This window comes from Canis aureus, chromosome 12 (genome assembly GCF_053574225.1).
Source record: "Canis aureus isolate CA01 chromosome 12, VMU_Caureus_v.1.0, whole genome shotgun sequence".
In the NCBI taxonomy this organism is placed as follows: Eukaryota; Metazoa; Chordata; class Mammalia; order Carnivora; family Canidae; genus Canis; species Canis aureus.
The window spans coordinates 51,870,161-51,887,113 of record NC_135622.1 but is presented as its reverse complement, the minus strand read 5'-3'; the positions used below and the strand labels follow the sequence as shown (position 1 = coordinate 51,887,113).

At 35.8% G+C, this 16,953-nt stretch overlaps 1 protein-coding gene across 2 annotated transcripts in view; it reads right to left on the bottom strand.

Moving 5' to 3' along the window:
- SMC6 (structural maintenance of chromosomes 6) overlaps positions 1–16,953 on the bottom strand; it is a 68,014-nt gene that overhangs the window by 28,885 nt on the left and 22,176 nt on the right. For both annotated transcript variants that reach the window (XM_077844057.1, XM_077844058.1), the window contains exons 7-16: positions 14,809–14,889; positions 13,728–13,829; positions 9,300–9,419; positions 9,099–9,197; positions 5,954–6,100; positions 5,576–5,664; positions 5,238–5,402; positions 4,706–4,884; positions 3,259–3,463; positions 52–166 (exon numbers count right to left, since the gene is read on the bottom strand). In XM_077844057.1, coding sequence (XP_077700183.1) covers positions 52–166; positions 3,259–3,463; positions 4,706–4,884; positions 5,238–5,402; positions 5,576–5,664; positions 5,954–6,100; positions 9,099–9,197; positions 9,300–9,419; positions 13,728–13,829; positions 14,809–14,889 — 1,302 coding nt within the window. The remainder of the gene's footprint in view (positions 1–51; positions 167–3,258; positions 3,464–4,705; positions 4,885–5,237; positions 5,403–5,575; positions 5,665–5,953; positions 6,101–9,098; positions 9,198–9,299; positions 9,420–13,727; positions 13,830–14,808; positions 14,890–16,953) is intronic.

Here is a 16,953-nt window from a genome sequence, read left to right as displayed (position 1 = left end):
AGTTCTGAAAATTTAAAAGTAATATAAAATTCAGCAAGCATCCTATCTTACTTTGATCAGAAGCACTGTCTCTATGCTTCTCATGTCAATCAGGCTGTTTGCAACTACTGCATTATCTATTTCTAAAGCTGTCAGGACTGTTGGAAACTCTGGATGATAAGCAGCTCTAGGAGACAAAAATATATAAGTATTAATTTATCAAACTTTAATTTTATACATATATCTTTTTAATATGTGACTGGATAAGACAATGGAAAATATAACATTTGAAAACATCTGTTAATAGGTTTAAAGAACAAACATTTATATTAAGTGCTAGGTACTCTAAGAATATTATGAATAATATTAGCCCATTTGATCCTCATAATAACCATGGGATTGATAATATTATTCTCTAATTTAAAGGAGTTTGTTCTTAAGATGGAGGAGGCAAAACACTGACCTAGGATGTTTCAAAAGGAGAGAAGTCAACGTAGTAGGAAAGTTTAAGGTTCAGGAGAGAGTTGAAATAATTAAAAATAACAGTTCAACAAATCAGTTGGCAAGAAAGCATACAATTCAGAGACTACATAGAATAACAACTTTAGAGAAAAAGAGCATCTCTTCTGCTGAGCAGGATAGGATGTGCACAGCACACAGACACAGTTATGGGTAGCCAGCACACTGAGCAGTTCAGCAGCCTGTACTTCAAGGGGAATAAAGCCATCTTTATAGGAAAGGAAACACTTCCTAGTATTTCCTGGGGAGCTATACACTTTTCCAGGCTCCTCTTTTGAGTTTGTCTAACTAATGTGAGCTTAATGTGTCTAACTAATGTGAGCCTGATTCATTTTAATATTCCAATGGTGTTTTATTCTTCCTTTCTACATTAAAGTAACATGCCCAAACATGCGTTTGAACTGCAATATGTACTGATAAAGTTCTTCACAAAAAAGTCACTCCTCCAAAATGTCTGTAGACAGCTGAAGTTGAGAGAGTATTAAATGTACCCAACTTGTCAATATTCTGTCAACACCTAAAAGTAACATCCAACTTCTTCTACTAGAACTCCACCAACTTGAACTGCCTAATACCAAACTGCTCTGAAAGGCAAACATGGAGTTTGTCATGCCCTGGAGCTGCTCCATTAACCTTGAACTTCCCACGATTTACAGCTAGAGCCTTCCCAGCTGACCATGCCTTATTAAAACTGCTAACTGCATCCAGCAGATCTATGGAGGCTTGCAGGCCTCACTTTCTTCGCCTCCAGCCTAGGCCTCATGGTCAATCAATGAACTACTTTCCAAGTAGCACTTTTTTCAGTTGATTCCCTCTTCTTCTATAATATCTACCCATTCTAAAAAATTCTAATGTAGTATTAACCCAACAGTATACATTCTCTACCTATTAAAAAGCCAAAAATCCTGTGGTCACCACGAGTGTTTGAATCCTGAGTGGATGTTGGTTCAGTTTCCTCTCTCACTCTCCCAAACCTACCTAACTCCTGAGGCCCTCTTTCACAGCACACCGATTCACCTATTTCAAAGAAGTGACATCATGCTGCACAAATGGAGCTCACTCTGCACCCCATCACAGGAGGTGATACATTGCTGGGAGACTGCAAATACAATCACTGGGAAACACAGTGTGCCAGTAGGGCAGTGCCAGGCATTCCTATTCATGGGAGTCCACACACAAATCATGGAGCAGTCCCAACAGCTGTTCAGGACCCTGTTCCTGGTTCCCAAAGGACAGTGCTGGTATAGGAGGATATTCCTCACAGAAGTCAATCTCTCATAGCAATATCCCAGGGATAGTTTCCAAGGCCCCTGTAGGGAAACGCCCAATTGCAAGTCACCATATTGGCATTCTACCAAGCACTCAAGTTCTCTCACTCTAGATGCAACTAACCTGACAGGGGTCATTTTTTACCATAACCAATGTTGTCTGGTAGCACAACTGAAATTTCACTTTTGTCAGGATTTAGAAATCAGGAATCAAAGTTAGAAACTAATGTAAGGCCAAATTTTCATGCACACTGGGAAAACCGTTTACCTCTAACTCCCAAATACTTATTTCTAACCTAAAAGCTCAAAGTTGACAATTCTACAATAGGACTTATCCAATATTGACAAATCCACTTTTACTGCACTTTTTCTAAACCAATTACTAGCACAACAGCTCAGTAGTCACTTCAGCCAAAGACCTAATGGTTATCCTCAATTCTTTCATTCTCTTACACATAAGTAAAAAGTTTTATTGATTTCTTCCTAAATAATGGTTTTATTATTTTTTTAAAGATTTAAGTATTTATTGGAGAGAGAAAAAGCACATACTTATGCACAAAACAATGAGAGGGGCAGAAAGGGAGAGAGAGAATCCTAAGCAGAATTCCTGCTAAGAGTGGAACTCAACACAGGGCTTGATCTCACAACCCTGAGATCGTAACTTGAGCTGAAACCAAGAGTCAGATGCACAACCAGCTGAGCCACCCAGGCACTCCCTAAATACTGCTTTTAATCTGCCCTTGCTATCTATAACGCAAACACTATTTTTCGCGGAATAATTTATGTCATGGCTCTATGCATTTTGCACATAGAATTCTATTTGCTTAAAAGGCAGTTAACCCGTCACTTGACAAATTCATCAGGTCTGAAGAATGATCACTTTTCCTCTTTTCTCTAATTTCTTCGCTAACCTACCAACATATAATTACTCTCTCATCTGAGCTACATATGCATTCTGTGATCCAATTTTACCAAAGCTGACAAAGAATGAAAGAGAAAATACGTATTATATTTGGAAGTAAAGTGATTAGCCAGTCAGCAGTTAGCAAAGAGGCTGGTTTAAGTACGGTGCCCTTGAGAAAATTTTTTAGGGTCATCAAAGAAAATGACCACAGCTCTTTATGGAATCTGCAAAGCACCGTAAGAGTTGAACTGTAAGTACTCAGTGCCAAAGCTCTTCTTTAGTATCCCTACCCCCACATTCCCCTTAATTTGCTGTGGTCTGTATCACTTTCTATAATTCTATGCCCCACCACATCTCTTCCACTGTACTGGCTCCCACCACAGACCTCATGTAAGGAGCTCAAGGGCAGGGAACATGTCTTAATTAGCTATGTATCTCCAGTACCTAGACTGAAGTTAAAGAAGTGGCTTGATGAAATTTCATAAATCAGTACTATAGATTTAGTTAACATAAAAATGTCTTAATTCTTTCTTATCTTGGACATGATTAAGCAAAACCAGAAATGGCATTTAGCTACTGATGCCTCACCTGTGTCTTACGTCATACATCTCATTCCGAAACTCAGAAACTATTATCTGTGGCCGTGAGGTCCCTCGTGAATAAAACCTTTCCATCAGTGCCTGGAGAACTCTTTCATCGGCATGGTTATGGCAACAATAGGCCTGCAGAAGTCCTTTCAAGCAAGATTCAATAGCCAAAGCAAGTTCAGGGTCGCGAAGATGAATGCAAGCTCCTAAAAGTGAGAGAAAATTGTGAAAAGGCCCATAAATATTTTGAAATATTAATGTAAATATCTTTTTATAATAGTTTATAAATGACGTCCAAAGTATTTTCATATAAAGAAGCTTACATGACATTACAGATCTTATGTTAACTAAATGTGAGATCCCCATATATCCATTGGATACACTGGGGAGAAAACCCATCAAATCCTGTGAAAAGAACTGCCTCACTCACTCCAGTGTAAATGAACAGATGTTTTTCTATGGAAGTGTATATTATTCCAGGCTCTGAATGGCATTTTGAAAAGGAAACCAAACTCTTTATAGATTCTTTATTATTTTCTGTAAAACTGATTAATACTGAAATTTTAGAAACAGAGAGAAAATGCCTCATCTGTTGATCCCGGTATAGAGGTCCGTAGCATTTACATGAAGAGACCTTACTGTAACACTTAACACCGTGTATAATGCTGTACTTACACAGTAATACCTTGCTTTAGCAACAATACATATTTCTATTAACAGCATCATTTTCACTTAATGATATTACAGAATTAGAGATAACTTCTCAGGAGAATTCAACAAATATTTTTTTAATCATATATATATATATATATATATGAATAATTCAATAAACCCAGGTTTTCCACTTGAAAAGGACTTTTTTTTTTAAGGTTTTATTTATTTATTCATGAGAGTAGAGACATAGAGAGGCAGAGACATAAGCTTCCTTCAGGGAGACCGATGTGGGACTTGATCCCGGGATCACGCCCTGAGCCTAAGGCAGACACTCAACCACTGAGTCACCCAGGTGTCCCTGAAAAGGACTTAAAAACAATGTTGTCCTACCTTAATAGAAACTAAGAAAAGATATTTTATAAAGGTGACACAAAACGCAGGTGGTGAGGGTTCTTCTGACTGTACTACTATGTCACTGGATTTTCCAACTAATCAATTATTTCCAACTAATTAATATTCAAATTAGCTCATTTATTTATTCATTTACTTAGGGGAAAAAATCAGATTATTCAACCCTATAGATACCTTTTTTCCCCTAAGTTCTCTTGCTTTCGGTTACTTTATGCTTTAAAAATAAAGGGAAATTATAAAGTGATTTTTATCATTATTTCTTAAAATATAATTAAAATCCACATATAATTATGCACCTCTTACATAGATTCAGAAGATCTTTTCCTGAAAATAAAATCTTATTTTTAAAGTTTCCTATATCCTAAGCAAATGGTGACAAATACCTAAAGGACCCACAGGTTTACAGGTAAAATGCCCACGCCTGTAGGCATCATCTATTGCTTCAAGAAGGGCTGGAACATGAGGGCCAAATCTTTTTAGTCGATCAGTTTTACTATCTTTCAATTCTTTCAGTTGCCTCTGATTATAGCTCAGTGTATGCTTCACATCTAATTCTTCCCTCCTAAAAAAAGCAGAAAAACAGAAGAGATATGTGATACTGTTATACAGAAATATCCAGCCTTTCCCTCTAACACCTGCATGCCAGTGAATGACTCGGCTAACTAAAGACGAAATTGAAAATGACTGTGTTACTAGAGAAAGTCTCAAGTCCTCAAAACTTAGCATGAAAATAATGATGCCACAGGGATGAGGACTAGAAATCTCAGAAATTGAAAGAGAAAGGTAATTTTAAATATTTTCTCAATACAAGAAACAGCAACCACAACAAAACATATTGTCTCTCTTCATATAAAGACCAAACCACATTATTTTCAAATCATTGAAAAAAATCATTCTAAGGTCGTTGAAACTTACTTAATTCTGATCCGTTCTTCTTTGTCCTTTTCTATGGCTTGCTGAAACTGCTCAATCTCTTGATTGATTGAGCTTTCTTGATCCTGCAAGGCCTTTACTCTCTCTTTTAACCAAGATATTTTTTTTTGCCTTTCCAATCGTTCAGGTTCCAAAGATTGATCGGTACTAATAGTAAATAACCCAAAGTAGAAAATGTTACATGGAAAATTGAACATTTAAAAAATACAAAGCAATGTGATAAAATTCCTTTAGAAACAATATGGAAAATACTCCATACTTCACTGAGTTCACTGTATTAAAATGAGGTAATCATGAACTTGGCCAAGTAACCATCTTACCTTTTCTTTAGTTCTTCAATTCTTTTGCAAAGCTGCTCATCATCTTTCATTAATGCTTTATACTCATTTAGAGAACGATTATATAAAACCTAACAAAAAAATCAGACACACTTTGGTAAGATAAAATATATATATACACCCCATTCAAATCCACTTTTGCCAAATCTTCAAATCAGAAGATTTTGCTAAATATATGCAAAAGTATTTTTTTTAAATAAAGTACTTAAACAGCCATATGAAACCATTACATTTTTTGAAGTCTGAAAGTAGCACAGATTTCTACCGAATCACAAAACCTCTACTTTTAAAAGTAAATGGACAGTATTTTATATTTGATCTGAAGTATTTAATATTCCAGGTTGGAAAAATTTCTCTCACCTCAGCTTCATTATAGACCCTTTTCTTAGCAGTAACGTCTGTCTTCAATGCCATACATTCTGGTGCTCGTGCATTTGTCTCTTGACTTATCTTTTCCAGTTTATCTTGAATATCTTTGTATTTTTTTTCTGCTTCATTAAGTCTAACCTTTAAGAAAATAACATTGTTAGAGTGGATTTTACTTTTCTTCAATAAACAGGAAAAAAAATTTAAATTATAATATAGCAAATAGCAAACTTAGTTTCACTCAGACTAAATAATCTCAAAACATTAGGGAGGCAAACATAATTATATAAAATACTAAAATATAATTTTTAATTCCACATTTAGTTATCCAACAAACATGCTATCTTCTGAGGATATAAAGATAGAGTAACAATGGTCTGCAAGTAACACAATTAAAGGGAGACAGACACAATTTAACAGCAGAACAGATTGCTTAAATTGATTATACGGTTTGGTTACAATAATGCTTAAGCTTGCTATGTCTATTTATAATCATGGAAGCACAGAGAAAGAACCCCAGAGGTCTGCCAGAACAAGTGAATGCCTTCAAAGCAGCAGCAGCATTTGAACAGAGACTAGAAAGATTAATCCAAATGTACCAAGAGAAAAGCTGGGGAAAGGTGTTAGAGGCAGATGGGAAATCATGTAGAAAGTCAATAATAACACTACTTTTGAAAATGAAAATACTTGGAGCTTAAACTGAGAGTGTAGTGGTGGGAGCTGAGCCGGAAGTGTGGAAGAGCCAGAACTCCCTGAAAATCAGCTTACAACTTAACCCTCCAGATTACAGAGAGAAAAGACATGACCAAATCTGTACATCAAATCACTTTGGAAGCACATACAGGGTGGAGGGAAAATTAAAGGAAACAATTGGAGTGTAAAGAGTTAACATTCTGGAGCGAAATGAATTTGAAACCAAAATGGGGCACTGACAATAGGAATGGATTAGGAGACTAATATGAGAGCTATCAGGATCAGGGATCAGCAAACGTTTTCCAGAAAGAGCTAGAGAGTGTAGTAGACACTATTTCTTCACATTCCTTCTACTTAATAGTCATTCTATAATCTATCACCATGCAAAATACATGAATGGTTAAAATCTATCACCATGTCAAAATACATGACATGGTAGGAAGGATACAAATAAAAAATAAGATAGTTCTTACCCTCCAGAAATTTACCATTTACTATATAGAGTGCCCAAATGCTTAAGAGGGGCAAAGGCCTGCAGAACTAAAGAATCACCCCGCCTCAAAATCCTCCTTTTCCCATTTGAAAAAAAGTGAACATTTATTACTCAAAATGGATTCCATTTTTATTATTTTTTTAATTTAATAAACAATATTTTATTTTGAAGTAATCTCTACACCAAACATGGGACTCAAATTTATAACCCCAAGATCAAGAGTCATATTCTCTATTAGCTGAGCCAGCCAGGGGCCCCTGGATTCCATTTTTAGGTTGGAGTTCAAGTAGAAAAGTAACTTGCGTCTTCCTCTATGACAAGCTAAGAAATGAGAATGGGGAAAAAAATTCCAGAATATTCTCACAGAAATGAAAATCTGAAGTGAGAAAAGGTGGGTGGGGTTGAACTTCCATTTACCACCTGAAGAGGTAGTAAGAAATTTGGCCTATTTCTGTTATTTTTACATATTTATCTCCTACTTTTAATAGATTAATAACATAAAACTTTTTTTTTAAAGGTTTTATTTATTTATTCATGAGACACACAGAGAGAGAGAGGCAGAGACATAGGCAGAGGGAAGAAGCAGACTCCCTGCAGGGAGCCTGATGTGGACTCGATCCCAGGACCCCGGGATCACGCCCTGAGCCGAAGGCAGATGCTCATCCGCTGAGCCACCTAGGCATCCCAATATAACATAACACTTAAAGGGGAAAAAAAATATCCGCTTAATTTGAAAAAGAAAGGTGGGGAAGATTACATTCTATACTATAAATTAAGCCTGGGGCCCCAAAGCACTTGAATAGAACAGAATACTAAGAGGTATATTAGCCACACTGAATAGCTGGGGCTCCTATAAAAATGAAAAAGCTAAGAGTTTAGCTCTGTCATACCTCTGGCATGACAAAATGCAAGGACTTATGCATTGTGGGCTATATACCCTTGTGAAATACTGGAAAAAAAAAACACTCAAGTTCAAATTTTAAATTGGTGAATTATATGGTGTATGAATTCTATTTCAATAAAGCCGTTAAAAAAAGAATGAAAAGGTGAGTATAAACAGTGGATCTGCAATATGATAAAAAGGTCAATGTGGACACACCACTAACAGAAAATTACTGCTTTTATTTACCATTCAGCCAACTTCTACCTTTAGGCCCCAGTGGAAGACTCTTGAATCTTATATAAATAAATAACAGTTTCCACCTAGGCTCTTGGATTGAAATTAACCTTAACAGACCTAACAACTTGTTCCATTTGTGTTCCACCTACACAAAATCTTCTGATGGTTCTGGGCCCTAAAACTTCCCCAGTTCCCTGGAAATTCTAGGCATTGTGCTCAGTTTTGAAGTGTCATACTTCATGGTACTCAGCTGACTATTATCATAGCACCTCAAGACTTTTTATCTTGAACATAAGAGTAGAAGCTTCATGTTGTAGCATCTTTAGTTGGTAAGGAAGTACCACTGTCCACATGCATGAGTTTAAAGTGTTATATCACTGGGCTCAACTGGCTGATCACATACAAACACAACACACTTTAAAAGAGAGTTGCCAGGGAGCCTGGGTGGCTCAGTCGGTTGAATGTCTGATTCTTGATTTTGGCTCAGTTCACAATCTTGGGGTCGTGAGATCGAGCCCTGCTTTGGACTCAATGCTGAATGAGGAGTCTGCTTAAGATGTTCACTCCCCCTCTCTCTTTGCCCCTCCCCCTGCCTGTTATGCTCTCTGTAATCCCCCACCCCTCCTGGATAAATAAAATCTTTAAAAAAAATAATAAAATCAAAAAGAATTGCCACGATAGTACTTGAAGAAAAATTTAGGTCAGTTCATTTGAGTAATAAATTCAAACACAAATATATAAGTTGAAACTGCTACTTTTGTAGGTCTTTTAAAATAGTCTAATATCAGTAATCGCATGATTTAACTTACTAAATCTGTATTTTAAAAAATTACCTGCTGTTCTTCCATCTTCCTGTCAAGTCTAGCAGCACGATCTTCCCCAATTTTGATATTATCTCTAATAGCATTCAACTGTTTTTCAATTTCATTGACCTACAAAGAAATTATACAGTAAATCATGTGTAAGAGTAACTGTAACCAAATATTTTCTACATATTAAAAGCATAAATGAATAGGTCATAAAGTAAAAATTACCACTGCCCAGGCCATTTCATGTTTCAAGTATTCTAAATTAGTTTTCATTGTACTTAAACCAGCAATACTTTGAAAACGTTCTTCTTTCTCCAAACACTGGCGTTTCAGTTCAGTAAGTCGCTTAGAAAAAGAAAAAAGGATATATTTCTTATTAACATTGAAAAGACAGACATTTTACAAATGTATTTCTTTTGAATGCACTATCTTAACAGGTAGTTATAAAGATATGCAAGGAAATGACTTAAGGTGAAAATAAAAATATTTGGTTCTTTGGTATACTTTTACTAAGTGAATTATTTTCTTAATTTCTGTATTATAAGGATGGCCAGAAACTCTTCAAATGAAGATCAAAGGTTTGATCTTAAAAGATCTTAAAACCTTAAACTTTAAAAGATCTCACAAGTATAGACAAATCATAAAACTTAGTTTCCCATTTCTCTTGACTCCATATCTAATAGACTAGTTATGTTCTTTGGGGCAAAGTATACCCAGTACTCATTCCAAAGATAATGGAAGACACAGAAGAAATTTATTTCTAAAAGCCCAATAAGATCGAATCCCATGTCGGGCTCCCAGTGCATGGAGCCTGCTTCTCCCTCTGCCTATGTCTCTGCCTCTCTCTCTCACTGTGTGCCTATCATAAATAAAATAAATAAATAAATAAATAAATGCCCAATAAGTTTTTAATTTAATTTTAAAAAATTAAAAAAAAAATATATATATATATATAAAAGTAGGTTCCACACCCAGTGTGGAGCCCAACACAAGGTCCAAACTCACAACCCTGAGACCAAGACTGAACCGAGATTAAGACCCAACTGACTGAGTCAGGTAACCTAAGTTAGAATTTTTAAAATCTAAGTTCTCCCTTAATAATAAATCAGGAGTGTCTGGGTGGCTCAGTCGCTTAAGCTTCTACTTCTCGATTTTGGCTGAGATCAAGAGATCAAGCATTGGCCTCCCTTCCCCCCTACCACATCAAGCTCAGTGATGGGTGTGGAGCCTGCTTGAGATTCTCTCACTTCCTCTGCTCCTCCCTCACTTGCTTGCTGGCACAGGCAGACTCTCTCTCAAAAAATTAAAATAATAATAAAATCATTCAACAAGTAACAAATATAATGACATCAGAATAGCTTCTAAAGTGCCTCTACATTTTAGATTCTGTACACCTGGGTAGATGGCCTCTCCCCCTCACTCGTGCTTACCATCTTCAAGGAGGCCTCATACTGTAGATCTAATGCATCCCTACCAGTCACTTTCCCATTCTCCAGGATTATTTCAATCCATTATCATTCTCTTCAAGCCTCATACATCCCCACCACCCTAATCCCTCACTCATTCTCCTTCCCTCCTCCTTCAGGGAATTTAGTGGCCAGCAGAGGACACTGTCTCCAACTTCCAATGACCTCACTTACAAATCTGAAACAGGAGGAGGTAGCTTCCTGACACTGAAGTCAGGAAGTCTAGCCCCCATCCCCTACCCACAGATTTTGGATCTGACCACCAGGTTCTGCCTTCTCAGGAAGTCTGAATTAATTCATTTTTCATCCCTATCTTTTCATCTTTGTTTCCACTTGGCCCTCTCCACTGACTCCCTTCCATTATCACGTTTAAATCTTCACTTCTCTTTCCCGTTCACAAATAAAACCGCCACTACCCAACCTTGGGTACCTCCTCCTCCTCTTTCCCTCTAAGTTTCCTTAAAGTTATCTCTCTCTCTCTTTTCCATTTCCTCACATTTTCAGCTCCACAAATCTGATTTCCGTTTTCACTACTCCTGAAACTTGTCTTGCCACAGGCCTCTATGCAGATTATGTCAGTAAATACAGGGACTATTTGTCAAACCCTCTGGCGCCTGCCACTCAGAATATCACAGAATTGTGACTACTGCCTTCTCACATTCTCTTCTCTTGGCCTCTATGGTTTCTGTGAACATTTTTCATGGTTCAGGCCTGGACTTTCCTGTCCTCTTTAAGCAATTTAAGTCATTCCCACAGCTTATACACCAACAACACATTGATGAATCCCAAATTTGTACTGAAGCCAGACTTCTACATTCCTCACTCCTCTATTCAATTGGATGTTTTATAAGAACCTCAAAACCAATGTGTTCAAAGTGAAATTCATCACTTTCAAAAGAAGAAAAAAAGAAAAGAAAGACTGGCTCCCTCGTCCCAAGACTCCTATCTTCAGAAACTCAGTTTATTGCTCAGGTCAATGATCTGGAGGTCATTTGGTCACCCTTGTTATCTGTCTCAACTTCACCCCTCCCTGTCCCACTTAACACCTGCTCAAATCATTTCAAAACTCTTTTCTCCACTACTACTGCTAACTTATGCTATCATCATCTGGACGATTGTTAACACTTTCTTTATTGATCTTTCTATGTTAGTTCTTCCCTTACAGCAATTCACTCTCTTCCACAGCAGAGTAATCTACCAATCATCCACTTTCATGTGTTCAACTGCTCTTAGGTTTATAAAGTCCTCTATGTTCTGGCTTCTTCTTTCTCACTCTTGTGCTCTTCACTCTATCCAATCTGGAATTCTTTCAACTTTCTGAGAGCACCATATACTCTCTTGCCCAAGATGCTGCGATTCTTATTCCTAGGAACAACACCCTTCTTTACTCTCCCCATCCCTTGCCTGGCATCATTCATCCTCAGTTCTTACTTTAAACATCATCCTTAGAACAAATAAATCCTTCCCGTGTCTCGGCTTCCCAGCACTGACACCCTCTTAGGTGCTTTTGCACAAATCTAGTCATGAGTCCTTTAGCAGTGCCCACTATACTCTGACTCCAGAACCCTGCTACGTATTTGCTGTCATATGGCCATGGACAAAAGCACAATGCCAGGAGGCACACACTGGAACTTGGTATTTATTGACTGAACACCTTCCAGTTTCTATCTAACCTTCACATACTACTTCCTACAGATTTAACTATTCAAATTCAGAGTTTATTTTGAGAATATAGGACATTTAATTAATTAGGAAAAAAACCTCTTATGTGCATATTATACATAAGGAACTCTGTTACATATAGGGAAGTGCTTCTTAAACTTCATAATCAAAATATATTTAATAGTTAATAATAAAGTATACTATGGAGAAAGTGGGTATTTAACCTCTAGCTGTCCGAAGCAAACAAGTTTCTTCAAGATCCTGAGACGCTATTTTTAAAATAATAAATGTAACATATACTATTACATTTTTGAATATGCAAATATTTCCTTTTCCCAATAACACTGATATTCCAAGATTAATTCTATGGTTTATAGTGCCTCCCCATATCCACATTTTCTGAGTTTGAAGGGATACTGTGGGGAATAAAAATAAATACACTCATCTTTGCTGTTTGAGTTTTCACACAACCACAGACCTAACTTTAAATATTCAATCCTCAAAACTTGAAGTAAAAGGGTTGACCTGGTTCAATCATTAGTACAATTCTGTGTCAAAGAAAAAGCTAAGAAAGAGCTGGAAGCTCAACTGGTTGTATAAAACTGACTAAGTAACAAAAGAACAAGATATAGCATCACACAAAAATTGGTGGGACTTGGGCAGCCCGGGTGGCTCGTTTAGTGCCACCTTCAGCCCAGGGCCTAATCCTGGAGACCTGGGATTGAGTCCCACGTTGGGCTCCCTGCATGGAGCCTGCTTCTCCCTCTGCCTGTGTCTCTCCCTCTCTCTTTCTATGTGTCTCTCATAAATAAATAAATAAAATCTTTAAAAAAAAATTGGTGGGGCTTAATGTACGGGATGAAAAGCTGAAATGTAAGCCTTATGATTTTGAGGTCTCTGATTATCAGACAGAAGGTTGGATCTTCAGGAATCTGAAGAAGAAAGTACAAGAAGAAAATATAGCAGACGTTAAAAAAAAGTAATTAAGTCACACTGGCTTGAGTTAATTGCAAAGTCAAACAAATATGCACAGCTGCCAAACTGGTGAGGATGGATGTGACAGCTGCTACCAAGCTATCGGTGCTTAATGAATGCTAACATTTTACCAGTGTGATCAAAGAATTACCTACCGTATATGATTACAAGTGAATATTATGTTCAATATCAGCTTGAGACTTGTGCTTATTTTCCCATCAAAAGAAATATTAGAGTTTTTAAACTACTTACACTGATACCTTACTGTAGAACCAATTAGTCATATATTAACAAATATGTAAAATATTGCCCTGTCCTCTACTTTATAGCCTAACAGAGGAAAACGTGTACATACCCATTATTCCAAAACAAAGAAAGTAAAGGCTAATACCCTGAAAATAAAAAAACACACTTCCTCTATTTCATACAGTGCTATGAAAGTGTTATTAGTTTTATATAAATACAGATCTATAGGGACATAATTTTACAGTACTATTTAAAAATACTAAAAGAATTTGATCTCATAAATATTTTCATTGTGTTTACAAACCTCTTCTCCTTGATTTATCTGCTCCTTTGTTCTTTCTTTTGTTTCCATAATGTATGAATAATCTTCTTTCATCTGTTCAAGTTGAGTTGCTTTCATGAAGAACTATATTGATAAGAAAAACACAATTAGGAGTTTGTAAATTTCCATGGAACTGTGAAAAACAAAACTTTGGTCTCCAAATATTTTTGACCAATTATGTAAAAAGATAATAAAAACACACTCAAGTCTTCACACCTAAAATTTACTTAACTTACTCTGCTCACATCTACACATTCATTTGCCAAAGCTCTTAAGAGCTCATGTAAGAAAACACTTCTGTGGGGCATCTGGATGGCTCAGCAGTTGAGTGTCTGCTTTCGGCTCAGGGTGTGATCCTAGGGTCCTGGGATGGAGTCCCACATCAGGTTCCCCGCAGGGAGCCTACTTCTCCCTCTGCCTATGTTTCTGCCTCTTTCTCTGTGCCTCCCATGAATAAATAAATAAGTCTTAAAAAAAAAAAAAAAGAAAACACTTTTGGTAGAAGAATAACACCATCTTGAAAACTCATTTTCACTGATTATTTCATTCTTTAAACAAATACGAATAAAGAGAAAACTTCTGTATTCTTGATCTTGCTGGATCTTGAATTTTTAGAAAAGGAAATCCTGAAACCCAAAGATTACAACATAAGAGGTGCTCAGGCTCATTAAAGCTACTTGGAACCTCAAAAAAAAAAAAATTACAACATAAGTAGTAGTCAAATTTCTTGTTAGCTTTTTAAGTTTTAAATAATTTAAGGTTTAAATGTTACTATGTATGGCCCATCATTCCCTTGAATTTCCTTAAAGATTAATTTTAGAATAATCCATTCTCTCTCAAAATTAAAAGCCAAAAAGTGAAAGCAAGAATTTACCAAGAAAATTATACTTCCATCGTACTTAGAACTTTCCTAAATTAGCCCTACAATATTACTGTAAATAGGTGGCTTTAAAAAAAAACCACTCAACATTGATTATGTGGGCAAGAGTTATGTTTGGTATATATGCCTTATCTATAATATATTATTTTTTGATAAATTCTTATTTCCTTTGGTGCTCCTTACTTTGTATTTGTCTCCTTCATTTTTAGACTGAAGGAACTGCTTGCTCATCTCTTGTGTTAAAACAGAAACTGGATTATCCACCTGAAACAAACCAGAGAGGTTATTTTTGCATATTTCATTTTAATACCTTAAGAATAAATGAACTGAAATACAGAATACAATTCACCTATGGTGTCATCAAGAAGACTAAAGTTAGAGTATTATGGTAAATATATAAAGAAAAGAAAAAATATTAGAACTTCTGAATGTAGAGAAAGTATTTCAAGATACTAAAATAAATACCATACCCAAAATTACTCTGCCACTATATGAGGACATGAGCACAAGAACTCCGTGAAGAAGTGTTTTTATCAGAAAGTTCTCATTTCTTTCATCTGTTTTATATAATTTCACTCCTACGCTACTGGTTAACAATCAGACAACAGTAAGTAAAGCCCTCAGTAGACTTGGGTTTTTGTGTCTCACCTTCTATGTAGCACTGGGCAAGTTAGTTTCTTCAACTGAATACAAAAAGTCTAACTTGGTTATTTCTAATCAGAATTATGATGCCAAGTAGTATTTATTTTTCTTACAGCAGTTCTTCAGACTTTCCATTTGTTATTTCTTCATGAAGATGTTATGAAATAATTAAAAACGCTGGAACCACTCTACCTTTTGGAGGAGTCATTTTAAATAAGCCACTTCTTGAATGAAACTACTTATACCTAACAAGTTCAAGTACAGTTATGGTAACAGTAAAGTACTGACCAAAGCATAAGTGAAAAAGTTGAAAAAATATAAATACATATGTTAAACTTGTTTCAGAAAGATTCAAGATCATTACTCATTTATATCTTTGGTGTTAATAAGAAAGTAATTCATGTATTAGAAAATAATCCCATTTGCAAAGTTATAGAATACATAGCACCAGTATAAATGAGAAGTTATTTTATTTTTTTAGATTTTATTTATTTATTTGAGAGAAGGGAGGAGAAGAGAGAGAGAGAGGAGACAGAGAACATGTCGGGAGGAGGTGCAGAGGAAAAGGGAAAAGCAGACTCCCCTGCTGAGCAGAGAGCCTGACCTGGGGCTAGATCCCAGGATGGGATATTAGGACCCTGAGGTCATGACCTGAGCTTAATGAAGGCAGATGCTTAGTTGCTGAACCACCCAGATGACCCTGAATGAAAAAAAAATTTAAACTTCATTTACCATCTGTAAAATACTGATTGTACTCTGTTAGTATAATAATGGTTAAATAATGGTTAAAATCTTCCTTTTTAAGTAAAATTTTAGATCTTCTAAGACGAAACATTTATGGAGTTATAAAGAAACCTCTACATAACATTCTATTATTATATAGATCAATCACACTGACTGCTACATATTTTTTATAAGATTTGCCCTATATCTTAATTTCATATTCCATATGACTTCTTAAAAAATAAGACCTAATGCACTAGCTTTAATGACACACATTTTAACCAACGTTGAATTAGTAGCTTCTACAAAATTTAAAATTTATATTCTTTTGTCTGCATCTTTTTGATGGTTTTTGAAATGGGGTTCCTAGTTCCTACTACCCTAGGTATTACGTAAGAATCTTGCAGCTTAAAAAAAAAAAAAAAAAAAAAAAAAAGGAATCTTGCAGCTTTACCTGTTAAGATGGTAGCAAGCATAAAAGCAAGCACAAACAGATAAACGTCAGAGAAAGGATAAGAAGGGGAGGCACAGGACAAATATAATCAGGTACTTAAAGACATTAAATATCCTCCTCCCTCGTGGTTATTTTAGGCCACCACTGACCAATAGATCTGTAATACAAATCACACAGATAATTCAAAATTTTCTAGTAGCTACATAAAAAATATAAAAAGAAATGGCCAAAATTAATTTTAATATTTCTAATCTATCTAAAATATTATTTTAATAACTTATAAAAAATGGAATTATTCCTTTGCATTAAGTCTTCAAATGTATATCTCAAACTACAGTAAATGTCAATTTGGACTACCTACATTTCAAATACTTAATATCCGCATAAGGCTAGTGGTTCCTGTACAGGTTAATGTAGCTCTAGACCTTCTGTGTTTTGATCACCGAACCTGAACCTGCAGTTTACTGCATAGTACCAGAAGAGGACTAAAGGAAGTATGATAACAATCT